Source organism: Salminus brasiliensis, chromosome 9 (assembly GCF_030463535.1).
Source record: "Salminus brasiliensis chromosome 9, fSalBra1.hap2, whole genome shotgun sequence".
Taxonomy (NCBI): Eukaryota; Metazoa; Chordata; class Actinopteri; order Characiformes; family Bryconidae; genus Salminus; species Salminus brasiliensis.
Window position 1 is genome coordinate 13,694,534 of NC_132886.1, and position 12,335 is coordinate 13,706,868.

Consider the following 12,335-nt stretch of genomic DNA (forward strand, 5'->3'; position numbering starts at 1 on the left):
TCTCTTTCTCATTCTCTTCTCACACACTCTCTGGCTCTTTCTCTTTTTATCTATTGTCATTCTGTCTCTCTCTCACTTACATTCACTCGTTTCCCTTTCTCTCTCTGTCTGCTGGCTCTTTTTCTGGCTTACACTTTTTCTCCTTTCTTTCTGGCTCTTTCTCTCTTCCCCTCTCTCTCTCTCTCTCTCTCTCTCTCTCTCTCTCTCTCTCTCTCTCTCTCTCTCTTTTACTCTTACCTCTCTTTCTCTGCTTCCTCTCTTAGCTTTTTCTCTCGATCTCATACCCCTGTATGTTCACTAGCCAACCACTTTATTAGGAAAAGTACACTATAGGCTCTCCCTTTGCTCTCAGAAAAGCTTCAGTTCTTCATTTGCATGGATTCCACAGATGTTGGAAACATTTCTTTGAGGTTCTGGTCCATGTTGACAGGATTTCATCATGCAATTCTCATAGATTGTTTTTAAAGAGAACTTCATGCTTTGAATTTCCTGTTTTACCACATCCCAAAATGTGTTTTATTGGATTCACACCCGGTGAGTAGAAAGGCCACTGAGGAACACTGAACTCATCGTCATGTTCATGAAATCAGTTTGAGACCATTCATTTGCTTTGTGACATGCTGAAAATAGCCATTAGAAGGTGGAAAGAATTGTGGACATAAACGGATGCACATGGTCAGCAGCAATGCTCAAACATGCTGTGTTATTCAAGCGATGATTGGTATTAATGGTCAAAATGTGCCAAGAAAACATTCCTCATACTGTTACACCACCTTTACCAGCTTGGTCTATTGACACAGGGCAGGTTGGGTCCATCTGCGTGCCTCAGCTGAAATCAAGATTCATCAGACCAGGCTACTTTTTTCAGTCTTGAAATATCCAGTTTCAGAGCCTGTGCCCACTGCAGCCTCAGCCTTCTGTTCTTGGCTGACAGAAGTTAAACCCGACATGGTCTTCTGCTGTAGTTGCCCAATTGCCTCGTGGTGGGATGTGTTGTGTGTTCAGAGATATTTTTTCTGCTAACCACATTTGTCCAGAGTGGTTATCTGAGTTATCATAGCCTTTATGCCGGCTCAAACTGATTTGGTCATTCTCTGTTGACCTCTGACATCAACAGTGTGTTTATATCTGCAGAACTGAGGCTCCCTGGATCTTGTTCTTTATCACACCATCCTAAAAAACTTAAGACTGCTGTGCTGGAAATCTCAGAGATCAGCAGTTCTAGAAATGCTAAAATCAGCTCCTCTGGTTCCCCGTTCTGATGGTTGCCTGTATGATTGTATGCATTGCACTGCTCCCACAGGCAGTTAAATCACTGCAGGAATGAGTAGATGTACAGCACACACTCATAAGTGTATGCTTGTTGTGAATGCTGAATGCTTTGAAAAGTGAATGCTTTGCATATGTAATCTCCAGACCTGAGTCCGTATCCACAGCTACCTGCCCTTAAGAGCAATGTGAAGACATAACTCAACCCTGTTCACTATTTCCTGTTTCACAAGCAGCAAAATATTGTCCACATTAAAAATAACTAGCCTTTCTGTAAGCTTTTGAAATGAAGCTGCAAGAGCATGCCAGTGGGAAACCAAGGAAATCTTTACATTTTGTTTTGTATGCACGTTATGTAACACAAACTAAAGGCTGGCCAAGAGGCCGCCTGAACTATCGGCTCAGAGTCATTTGGCTGACCGCAGAGTCTTTAGATCCAGATCATACCACTTTGTTTGATGAAGGTTGTTTCTTGCTGGAGCTGTCGTGTTGCCAGATGAGCTGAATGGGCAGCTCACAGGGTCTGGCTGACCCAAACTGTTTAGGTAGGGAATGAGTGTTTGTTGGCACTGAGATGCGTCTCCCCTGGCAACGGCTGGACTTCGGCATAGAAGTAATGAGCAAGAGAGAAAGAGTAGCTCAGACTTTGAAGTGATGCAGGAAATAAACACCTTAAACACAGCAAACAATCCCCTGTAAGCGTTTCATTAGGTTAGTGAATGGACCTTTAGTCTGAAACATTTGGTCCAACCAAGGTTTCCTGCTCTTTGATTGGGCCACAACGTCTAGCCAGATGCTACAGTAACGCCATTGATTGTGGATGTCTGTTTTTTTCAACCCCACTTAAGAAAAAAGCCTTTGATATTTTCACATGAACAGATGTGAAGTCAGTTTGACAAAGAGAGGCCAAATTCTTGGGTCACTCATCCAGCAGTTTCTCCTGAAGCCACTTGTGAAGTTCTATTGATGCACTGCATTTACAAAACCTCTGGAAATCTCAGGAATGTTGGTCATTTAGTTGTGGCTTAAAAATTAGACAATGTGTCTAATGCTGGATGGGTAAAAGGTTGTAGTAGCGTTGCATCAGGGATGTTTCTTCCCAATTTAACACTTTAAACACCATCTTCTTCATTCCATTTCACCGTTTGTGTGTATAATACACTTAGACCCTTATCTCTGCTTTGTTTGATTGGTAGAATTGAATGATCATTTGCATTACTGTAGAGTTTTGAGTGCTTTTAAACAATACCCTCTTAATATGTGCTAAAAATATCATATATACTATGTGTCCTTCTAATGATTGCATTCACTTACTTTAAGTTGCACCCGTTGCTGACACAGATGTGCAAATGCACACACACAGCTTGTGTAGTCTATTTTGTAGAGCAGTGTTGCAAATAGAAGAGGTCTCTCTGGAGCAGATAAACATAGGGGTAGAGGGGTATAAAGCCCCCCAATATTGTTCTCTGGAATGATGATGCTCCATCCAATACTTTTGGGAAGACGTGCTAATGCTCTTGTTGCTCAATGCAACCAAATCCTCACAGCAATGCTTCTGAACAGTAAAAACAGAACAACAGAAGCAAAAACTCTTGATTTCAGAAGAAACATTGTTGCGGGTGTCCCAATACTTTTGTCCATATAGCAATATGTATACATGCATATGTCCTGTCAATATGCGCTTGAACAGTATCTCTCTCTTTCTGCAGCCTGTCCGTCAGGGACGTATAAACCTGAGGCAATGCCAGGTGGTGTTGGGACGTGTGTCCCTTGTCCTGACCCCCAGCACACCTCCAGGCCCGGCAGCACAGCGGTCAGTGACTGTGTCTGTAAGGACGGATACACGTTGCACAACAACACCTGCCAAGGTATGCATTAAATGATGATGTATGCACATGTAAAAGCTTTGTCATGCATAAACCTTGTATCTTCAAAATGGCAACTTTACAGCAGAACAAAAAAAAACGCCTTAACTTTCAATGGAAATCAATAGAAAATAATTATTTTTGTTAAAAAGTTATTTTGAAACATTTCTATTGGTCCGTTTATCAAAAAAATGAAGATCTAAGGTTTTTGATTTTTTGCTTAATTGTTTACATCATAGGGTTACATTTAGGACCGGCTTTTAACTACTGTGTGAATGACTAATGACACCTAATGTCATACACTGATGTCCCATCTCTCCTCTCTCCCTCTCTCTCTTTCTCACTCACTCTTCGTAGCTGTGGTATGTGATGTCCTCTCTCCTCCGGAGAACGGTTTCTTCATCCAGAACGTTTGTAATAATCAGTACAACTCTGCGTGTGGTGTGCGCTGTGTGCCAGGCTTTGAGCTGCAGGGCAGCAGCATCAGACTGTGCCAGGCAGATGGCACCTGGTCCGGAGCTCCACCCATCTGCACAGGTCAGACTAAACACCCCCACACACACACATACAGTTAAACACTGTTCTGGAAACTGATGTGTGCACATTTTTCCAAAATCTCTCTGTTGCTCATATGATCCACTTTCCTCTGGAAAAACAGTACAGTGGTGGAAAGAAAACCATAGTCCCATAGTCGTAATTTGCTCTAGTGGTGATGGATATGGGATGTGACCCCATGCTTTAAAATGCTCCGTATCATCCATGTCGTTTTTTGAAGTGTCAGTTACGGTACGTAGTGGCTAATGACAGTTCGGAGGTATGCTAGTCACCAGTAAAAACAGCATATCTACGCTGACATCCACAAACCTTGGATCTCCATTTTTCTCTTTTTTTCCACTTGTTCGCGTTCTGTCTGAATTTCATGATGAATGACACAATTTCTTACCTTTCTGTCTCTTCTCTCTCTCTCTCTCTCTCTCTTTCTCTCTCTCTCTCTCTCTCTCACACACACACACACACACACACACTCTCTCTCTCTTTTTTAAGCAGGAGGTACCTCAGCAGGAGAACATTTTTGTCTTTTTATGCGTTCATACTTTTTATACAGTGTGTGTGTGTGGGGGGGGGGGGTGAGGGGCTCGTAAAGCTGTTCTTTATCCTGTCGACATGGTTGTTGCACCGAGTTCATACATGGAAAGCTTAAACTCACACACATACCTACACACACGCAGCAGGACAACTGTTCAGATGTCCACACATCACCTCACTTAAATATATTAGCGTATATTCTTTGGCTGCAAGTACTTATCTTCCTGCACACACACACACACGCAGACATGCACAGATATACTGTATATACTGTATCCACAGCTATAAATGAGACCTCCCACTGAGAGCGCTCAATTCTGCTTTTCAAGAGTGGAATCACTCATCACTCACATTAGGCATTTGTGTTAATTTATATACAATCCTATAGTGTAGATCTGATATTGCAGTTACGGAAGCCCATTCTCACCCCTTAAAAATGATAATTAAGAAACTAAATTTTATCCTAAAGCATCTCAAAATAACAAGAAGGTTTCTTAACATAATGAGAAATCATCTCAATTCATTGTGGACACCCCTTCCAATGAATGCATTTAGCTATTTTAAGCTGCACCTATTGCTGACAAAGATGTGCAGATGCACACACACAGTTTGTCTAGTCCATGTAGAGAAGTACTGCCAATAGAACAAGATTCTCTGGGGCAGATAAACATGACCCTACTGGCTCCATGTCTAATGCCAGACATGGGCTAGAAGGGTATAAAGCCCCCAACATTGAGCTGTAGAGTAGAGGAACTATGTTCTTGGGTTGGTGCTCCACCCAATACTTTTGGGATGAGTTGGGGATGAGGTATGGTGGTGAACATCCAACATCCTGACCTCACTAATGCTCTTGTTGCTGATCAGATCTTTATAGCAATGCTTCAAAATCTAGTAGCTTTCTTGGGACAGTCAGTCCAAGAAAAGCTCTTTTTTAATGCCATTGATTTTGGTCCATACAGTGCATCTCAAAATAATTACTTTATACCTCAGAATAATTACTTTATACCTCAGAATAATGACAGGATCTCATCTTGAAATAACAACTTAGCAATTCACGTGTTAATTAAATTAAATGATTATTTTTGTTTATTTTAAGTGGCCGGAATGGACTTCCATATGTATCCAACTGAGTTTTACATCATATGTTCAAGATCTGATTCTCTATTTGCAGAGTTTTGATATATATATATATATATATATATATATATATATATATATATATATATATATTTCAACTTCAACTTCCTGATGTCTGTTTTGTGTTTTATCCAGTGCGTTCATGTCCAGCGCTGTCCCCACCTCAGCATAGTGAGCTGAACTGCAGTGAGGGAGGCTCCCCCTACAGGCTGGAGTGTGTGGTGCACTGTCAGCAGGGCTACAAGCTGGATGGCAGAGCCAAACTCACTTGCCTATCAAACTCACAGTGGAGCGGCCCTCCACCTCGGTGTGTGGGTAAGCTAACAGCTCTGCGTGTGTATGCATGTGTGTGTATGTATATGATATGTATATGTCTGCACTTTCAATAGGGATGTCCCGAACAAGCTATTTTGCCCCTTAATCCAATCCTAACTGTGTTCAGCACCTCAGATCTGTTAGTGTAGGTCGGCTAAATGATTAAATGATATTTAAATAATTGGTCTTTATCATTTACTCTAAAAAAACAGTGCAGACAGGAAGGTAGGATGCAACTGTAAGTAAATGTCTGGTAGTAATTGGTAGGAATTTAGAAAGAACCAAAAACAGAATACTAAGCACAAAACTACTGAAGAAAACAACTGTGGGAACTTACAAGAACCAAAAACCCAGGAGACATAAAACAATGAATAAATGCTGCATCCTCAGGCAGGATTCTGAGACAGGAAGACACCCAGCCATGTCTGAATCGAAGTTCAGTAATCTGGTCTTCTGTTTAATTGGGCAATAGCTAATGGCTAATGACAACAGCTAAACATTCACATCTAGCAGTGAGCTGCCGATACATTGGGAACATCAGGCGTGATTACAGAGTCCTTTGGCACTACACTGTCTCCTGAGACAGCGTGGACAGCAAGGCAATCAAGTCCCCTAGCTACCTCCAATTTCAGACATAGCCCACGACTGGCAGTCACAGGGGTATATAACCTCTGAACAGGAACAAGAAACTCCTGGGCTAATGACAAGAGGGCGTGTCTATTTCTCTAACTCACTCACACACACACACACACTTTGACATTTAGAAACACATAAATACACACTTAGCTCTGTGGTTGAACATGTGCTGAAGATTAGCCCTTAGCCACAATAGAGTTTATATACTCTACACACAAACACACACACACACACACACACACACACACTACCCCATTACATTACTCCAGAGAGATATATATCAGCACTGAAACACACACACATACACATACACAGACACATACACAGACACACACTGTTGCCTGTGCTCTCCCTCCCATGACCCACTGACTGTTCTCAGCTTAAGCTTCAGATGGGTGCTGAACCAGCAAACTCTCTCCCTCTGCTCTGTTCACTCTCTCTCGTTCTCTCTTGTTCTCTCTCTCTCTCTCTCTCTCTCTCTCTCTCTCTCTCTCTCTTTCTCTCGTGGTCACTACTGTTTGTTGTTCTATGTTTGTCTGACCAGAGCTTCAGCAGCAGCTGTGGAGTGTTTCAGTGATGAGTTTGGTGCTTGTGCTTGTGCTGTGTGTTGTGTAGTGTCTGCCACTAAATCCAGAGCCAAACCAGTCCAGAAAAAAACGGAGAGATTTGCTTCTGGGTAAAGGTTTCTTGCTGGACTGTTTGGACTGTGTTTGACTGTGGGGGTTCATGCATCTTCAAGACAAAATTATCCTGATTTTGTAAAAACAATACATACATACCCACACACACTCAACAGGAGTTTTTACGGCAAACATTTTAATGCTTAGGATAGTTTGCAGGTTTAGGTTATTTATACATACCAACCATACCAAGAACAAAAGAATGGATCGCCACTGCATCAGCAGTGAATTCGCAGTGAAATCACTAACCAATGCGTCCTCAGTTTTCAGGATGGAGAAAGAACCCATCCTGGAACTTTAACAGTTCTTGAGGTAAATGCAAGATAATTGCGTTCTTGGGGATGCAACTTGGGCAGTGGAAGATGACGTCAGGCAAGGACACGAGGACGGAACAACACACAATACATAATGAGGAACAGCAATGTATTCGCCCACTTCGCGTCACTCACTGTTGCATCGCTAAACCCTACTGAGTGTGGCTGAGTGTCTCTGGCCCTCATTGAAAAGAAATGATTTTCGTCACTTGAGGTGTGCATGTATTGTTACAGAGAGAGGAATGTCTGACCAAAGCTGCAGTTACGCTAAATATAAAGTCAGCTCTGCCGCTTAGTCTGCTCAGGCAGATCTGTATGGCAGAAGCTGGATCTCTCACCTAACGGCTCTAATGGAGAGAAAATGAAATAAAATGAATGGAATGTCCTGATCAGTAGATTATGGAGACGTCAGGGAAGACAGCAGTGCAGAAATTCCACACACATGATATTAGAGATTTTTTCATGCAAATTAAAACTTTTGCAGCAGTGGTGTTTTGCAGGAAATTATGTTATTAGGTAAGGTGTATTATTGCAAAAATCAGTTTAATGAAAAGGAGCTGTAAAAATGCTGAAATGAAAATGGGAAAAAATGTTTTTTTGCTGCCCAGAAAAGTGATGGAAACCTAGCTTCTATAATAGTGATGTGGTGAACACTCCTCTTAAATTTCCTTGTTGGGGAATTCCCTCCTTGTTCTGTCGCGCTTTTTCTCTCTCTCTCTGTCTGTCTCAGTTTAATGTAATGGAAGCTATTTCTTCAGCAGTTCAGTTCTTAAGAAGAAAATAATCACAGCCTGAAGCTCTGAGTGCATGAGTGCTTAACATGTTTCTGTAGTAACTAATGTTTATAGTTTAGATGTTATTCCAGTTGTCTGTGTTTATATAATGTAATTATATATGATTATATGTGTTATTAGAGTTGTCCTTCTGACTGTTCTGTCCTCATTTCTCATCCCTCTCTCTCCCTCTGTCTCTCTCTCACAGGTTGTTTTAAGGCTAGAGTTCTAAAGTTTTCTAAACACAATCTTGGACACTAAGATGTCTTTTTGCTTTTTTAAAAATATGTTGACCCAGTACGCTACTGGTCAAACATTTGAGAACACCTTCCCATTTTCCCAGTATTTATTGACATTTGAGCAGTTCAAATCAAGAGAATACCCTGAAATGGTACAGAAAAGGTAAGCAGTAAACTGCCAGGGTTTTTGATGGAAAACAAAATAAACTTGGGCTTCTTTTGGGGAGCCATTCATTGGTTAACAATTTACAGCTGGTTTAAAGCAATGAAAGAAAATTATGCTTAGACACCTAACAATTTACCGTTTACCAACCATTTGTCTGTGTAAAAGCAGTGCTGAAGCAGACTGTGTTACTGCCTCACCAGCTAACAGACACCTGTGCTGGCCAGCATCACTTTTCGAGTGATAAGGAGAGTGAGCACCATCTACCCACCCGGCCATTTGTGTTCTTACAGACTCCTGATTGCAAAGCAACATGGCTCGGGGTTTAATGACCTCATGACCCCCAGGCCTTAGTGGCAGTGCAATAGACCGCTGAGCCACTCAGACCCCTGTTATATTTGATTTTTCCTTTAGACAAAGTACACAAGCCAGAGTGCTGTGAGTACAGCTTCCTACACCGTCAAAAGACGTAATAGCTACTCACATGACAACACCTTGTGGCCACTACTGAGGACACTGAGCATTAAGTGGCTGGATGTTCTAACCCAACTGTCCAACAGGATATTTAATGTTACTTACAGCTATTTAGAGCAGAGTTTAATAGCTTTCCAACACAAAACACAAAACACTGGAGTGCTGTGAGGCACCATCTCCAAAGAAGAAGAGGACCTGCATTTATGGTTGAAGGTGCTAAAGGGAGGGGAAAGTTGGTTATGAATTGGGATTTCGTGAGGCTGTCAGGTAGGACATTAGCCTAACAGCTAACCTGGCTAGCTAAAAGCTTCACGAGCACCCAACGTGTCCGTTTAATACCTGAAGCTCTGGGAAAACATGTTCTAATGTTGGGTTCCTCTTCACAAAATGGTTGTGCAAAAATGAATTGGTTTTTCAATTGTTTTTGATACATTAATACACAAATAGACTCCAGCAATGTTAATATTTTATAATATTGTATTTTTTTATTTATTCAATATTGCTCTTTGGGTGTAACTGGGACCTTGAGATCACAATTTCGTTTCACCCCATGTACCACATGTGATGCGAAAGTCAATAAAGTCTCCTGTATCCTGTAATATTTCTGCTATTTTTTACTTTATCTTCTTCTTTATCTTTTTTTGTGTGTATGCACTCAGTCTCTCTCTCCCTCTCTATTTCTTTCTGTCTCTCAGAGGTGCGCTGTCCCCTCATTGTACCCTCTAAACACATGCGTGTGTCTCCCCCTGTGTGTGGAGAAAGAGCATTGCGGAGCGGAGCCACCTGCAGACTTAGCTGTCGTCGTGGTTACCGACTCCAAGGTAATCCAGGGCTGCGTTGTCTGCCATCTGGGGACTGGAGTGACGATCTGCAGAAATCTATCTGTGCAGGTAAGAAAAACGTTATGTGTGTTGTGTCTGCTGTGTGTGAGAGTTAATGTGAATATTTATATGCAAACAAATGTGTGTATGTGTGTCTATATATGTGTGTAGTCTTCACTTTGATCTGCTCTTTAAAGGCTGCAGATGTTATGTTTGCTGTAACAGGTGGCCTGCTTTTACTGTGGTGACACCCAGCTGAACTTTCCCTTTAATGTCCACCAGGCTTAGTGGAAAGTCATCAAACGCGATGCATGCAAAACTAAAGGGTTCCAGCATCATCCGGCATGCGTGGTTTTGATCCGCCTGCATCAGGGCACGCAGAATCAGAGCCATGGAGCTGCAACTAATGGAGGAGGAAAATCCATTAGTTCTGCTATATCACTCAGATACACTGTTCCCTCCCCCCATTCAACAGTAGGAAATGTGCACGGAACGAAATACAGAATTTACTTGGTCCAAATATATACAGGCACAAATGAGGCTGTCTTATGCAGCAGGAGAGTGAGTGCCTGCAGATGAGGCATTCCTGCAAAGATGGATGGTAAATAGCACGTGCTGGTAGCTCCACAATGGTTTAACTGGTCCACGAAAAGATCTAGTGGCAACATCAAAGCATGGAGCAGACGCAGTTGTCCAGAAATACATTCGATTGTTGGCCATTTTGGTCAGCTTGCCAGGCCTTGGCTCTGGTTTGCCATTGAGTAACTTACAGAAGCCATGATTGTGTTCACACTGCAGATCAGACCTCATAGTCCAGTACAAGTGTGGTATTGGTATTTCCAAACATTCACATGCTAAGATGGATTCAGACAAGTTAAAGGATAGAGGGTCCCAAAATGAGTAAATGGCGATATCCGGCTACTCATCAATACATGCTACACATACATTTTAAATGTTTTTACGTGTTTAGCTCTGCTGCACTAACTAATAACTTACTGTTATTATTAAATTAAGTGTTGCAAAGGTATACATTTACATTACCTTATCTTTACCCTCTGATACAGTGATTTATGCTATTCAAGTATCCTGCCCATATTTCTGCATATTTATCCTGCCCATATTTATTATTTTTCTCATATGGTGCTTTTAGTCTATCGGAATACCCTTCTTGATTTTTTGAGGCAGCTGTACCTATAAATATACACCTTGGTATAACTTTCAAAAGTTCAACATTAGAGAATATGCTTATTCAAGGTCATCCACACAGCTTGGAACAGATATTCACAGCGTCAATGGGAAAGAGAATGTACCTTTACCATCTACCTTTACCTTGACTATTCTTCTTTGCCATACCCTGGTAAATTTGATACTGGTAAATTTGATTTAAAGATTTAAAGACTGGTGTATAGAATTAGAATCAACCCATTGTAAGTTGGTCTATATGGGGGAGTGTGTGTGAACATGGGGGAGGGTGTGTGAAAATACACTTGTTTTGGTAAAGTGTATGTTGTTTTTGTCCCAAAATAGCATTCACAGTACTATGTGTACATGCAACCCAAATGTGACCTATTTTATGTAGTAAATAGTAAAAATCTAACGTACATGTCACATACATGTCACGTCTGTAAGTAGAACGAGAACCACTACAAGGAAAATCAATACACAGACAAAAAAATCAAAAGAAGCAGTGGAGGGAAAATGCCAGACAACCCTAGCATTCATCTGCATGGATGTCACTACGTCTCCACCATTGCCTGGATCTGCATTCATACACTTTCCACCGCAGCAGAAAAGGGTCTCATGTACTTGCTAATTGCTTACTGCTCAGGTTTTCCAGATGGAACTCTTACTTGCGAAATTAGGTTTCGCATTACATTAATCTGTAGCTGAACTATGATATTGGTAGTGTGCCTGGTTGGTACGAAGACATGTACCGTTGCACCCCTACTATATACCCTACACTGACAAGGACTGGATAGCTCCGGACATTCATGTTGGAGTTCTAAGTGTTTATTTAGATTTTGTTTAATGAGGCACAATACTGGACCAATCAGAACAGAGCCCTATTACATATATCAATGTTCAAGGCACAGTTAGAATACTTAAACCCATGAAAGGGATACAGCGAGGTTGGACAATTGTTTTGGAAAAATGAATTCTGGTATTCCTGGTGCAGAAAACCACACAGTTTTGGACAGTAGACCTAATATTTGTCCTTTAAGTTACAAAGATTGTGTGGCTCTCACCAAAAAATGTGAGGTGCCGTAACTGCCAAGAAGTGCCTTTACATGACATTAACATGCAGATGGAATAGAATTTAGCCAACCAGTTTTTGGGTCCTGACTGAATTCTTTTTGATAGTGTGTGTCACATTCTTGTATTTTGTATCAGTGATTGTGTGTGTTTTGGTTTCTTCTTGTGGTAGGTGTTTATTGGAGAATTAGCAGGGAAATTAGAGCAGGATTGGCTGACTCCCATCCAGACTCTTTTGTAACGCCTGTTACTCTAATGCCAAAGTATTTGTTTGGGCTGCAAAGAGACAACACATGCTGCTTGACTAAGC

The 12,335-nt window shown here is 41.4% G+C and overlaps 1 protein-coding gene across 3 annotated transcripts in view; it reads left to right on the top strand.

Moving 5' to 3' along the window:
- svep1 (sushi, von Willebrand factor type A, EGF and pentraxin domain containing 1) overlaps window positions 1-12,335 on the top strand; it is a 116,565-nt gene that overhangs the window by 50,963 nt on the left and 53,267 nt on the right. For all 3 annotated transcript variants that reach the window (XM_072687511.1, XM_072687509.1, XM_072687508.1), the window contains exons 4-7: window positions 2,979-3,137; window positions 3,492-3,671; window positions 5,493-5,672; window positions 9,647-9,841. In XM_072687511.1, the coding sequence (XP_072543612.1) occupies window positions 2,979-3,137; window positions 3,492-3,671; window positions 5,493-5,672; window positions 9,647-9,841 (714 nt within the window). The remainder of the gene's footprint in view (window positions 1-2,978; window positions 3,138-3,491; window positions 3,672-5,492; window positions 5,673-9,646; window positions 9,842-12,335) is intronic.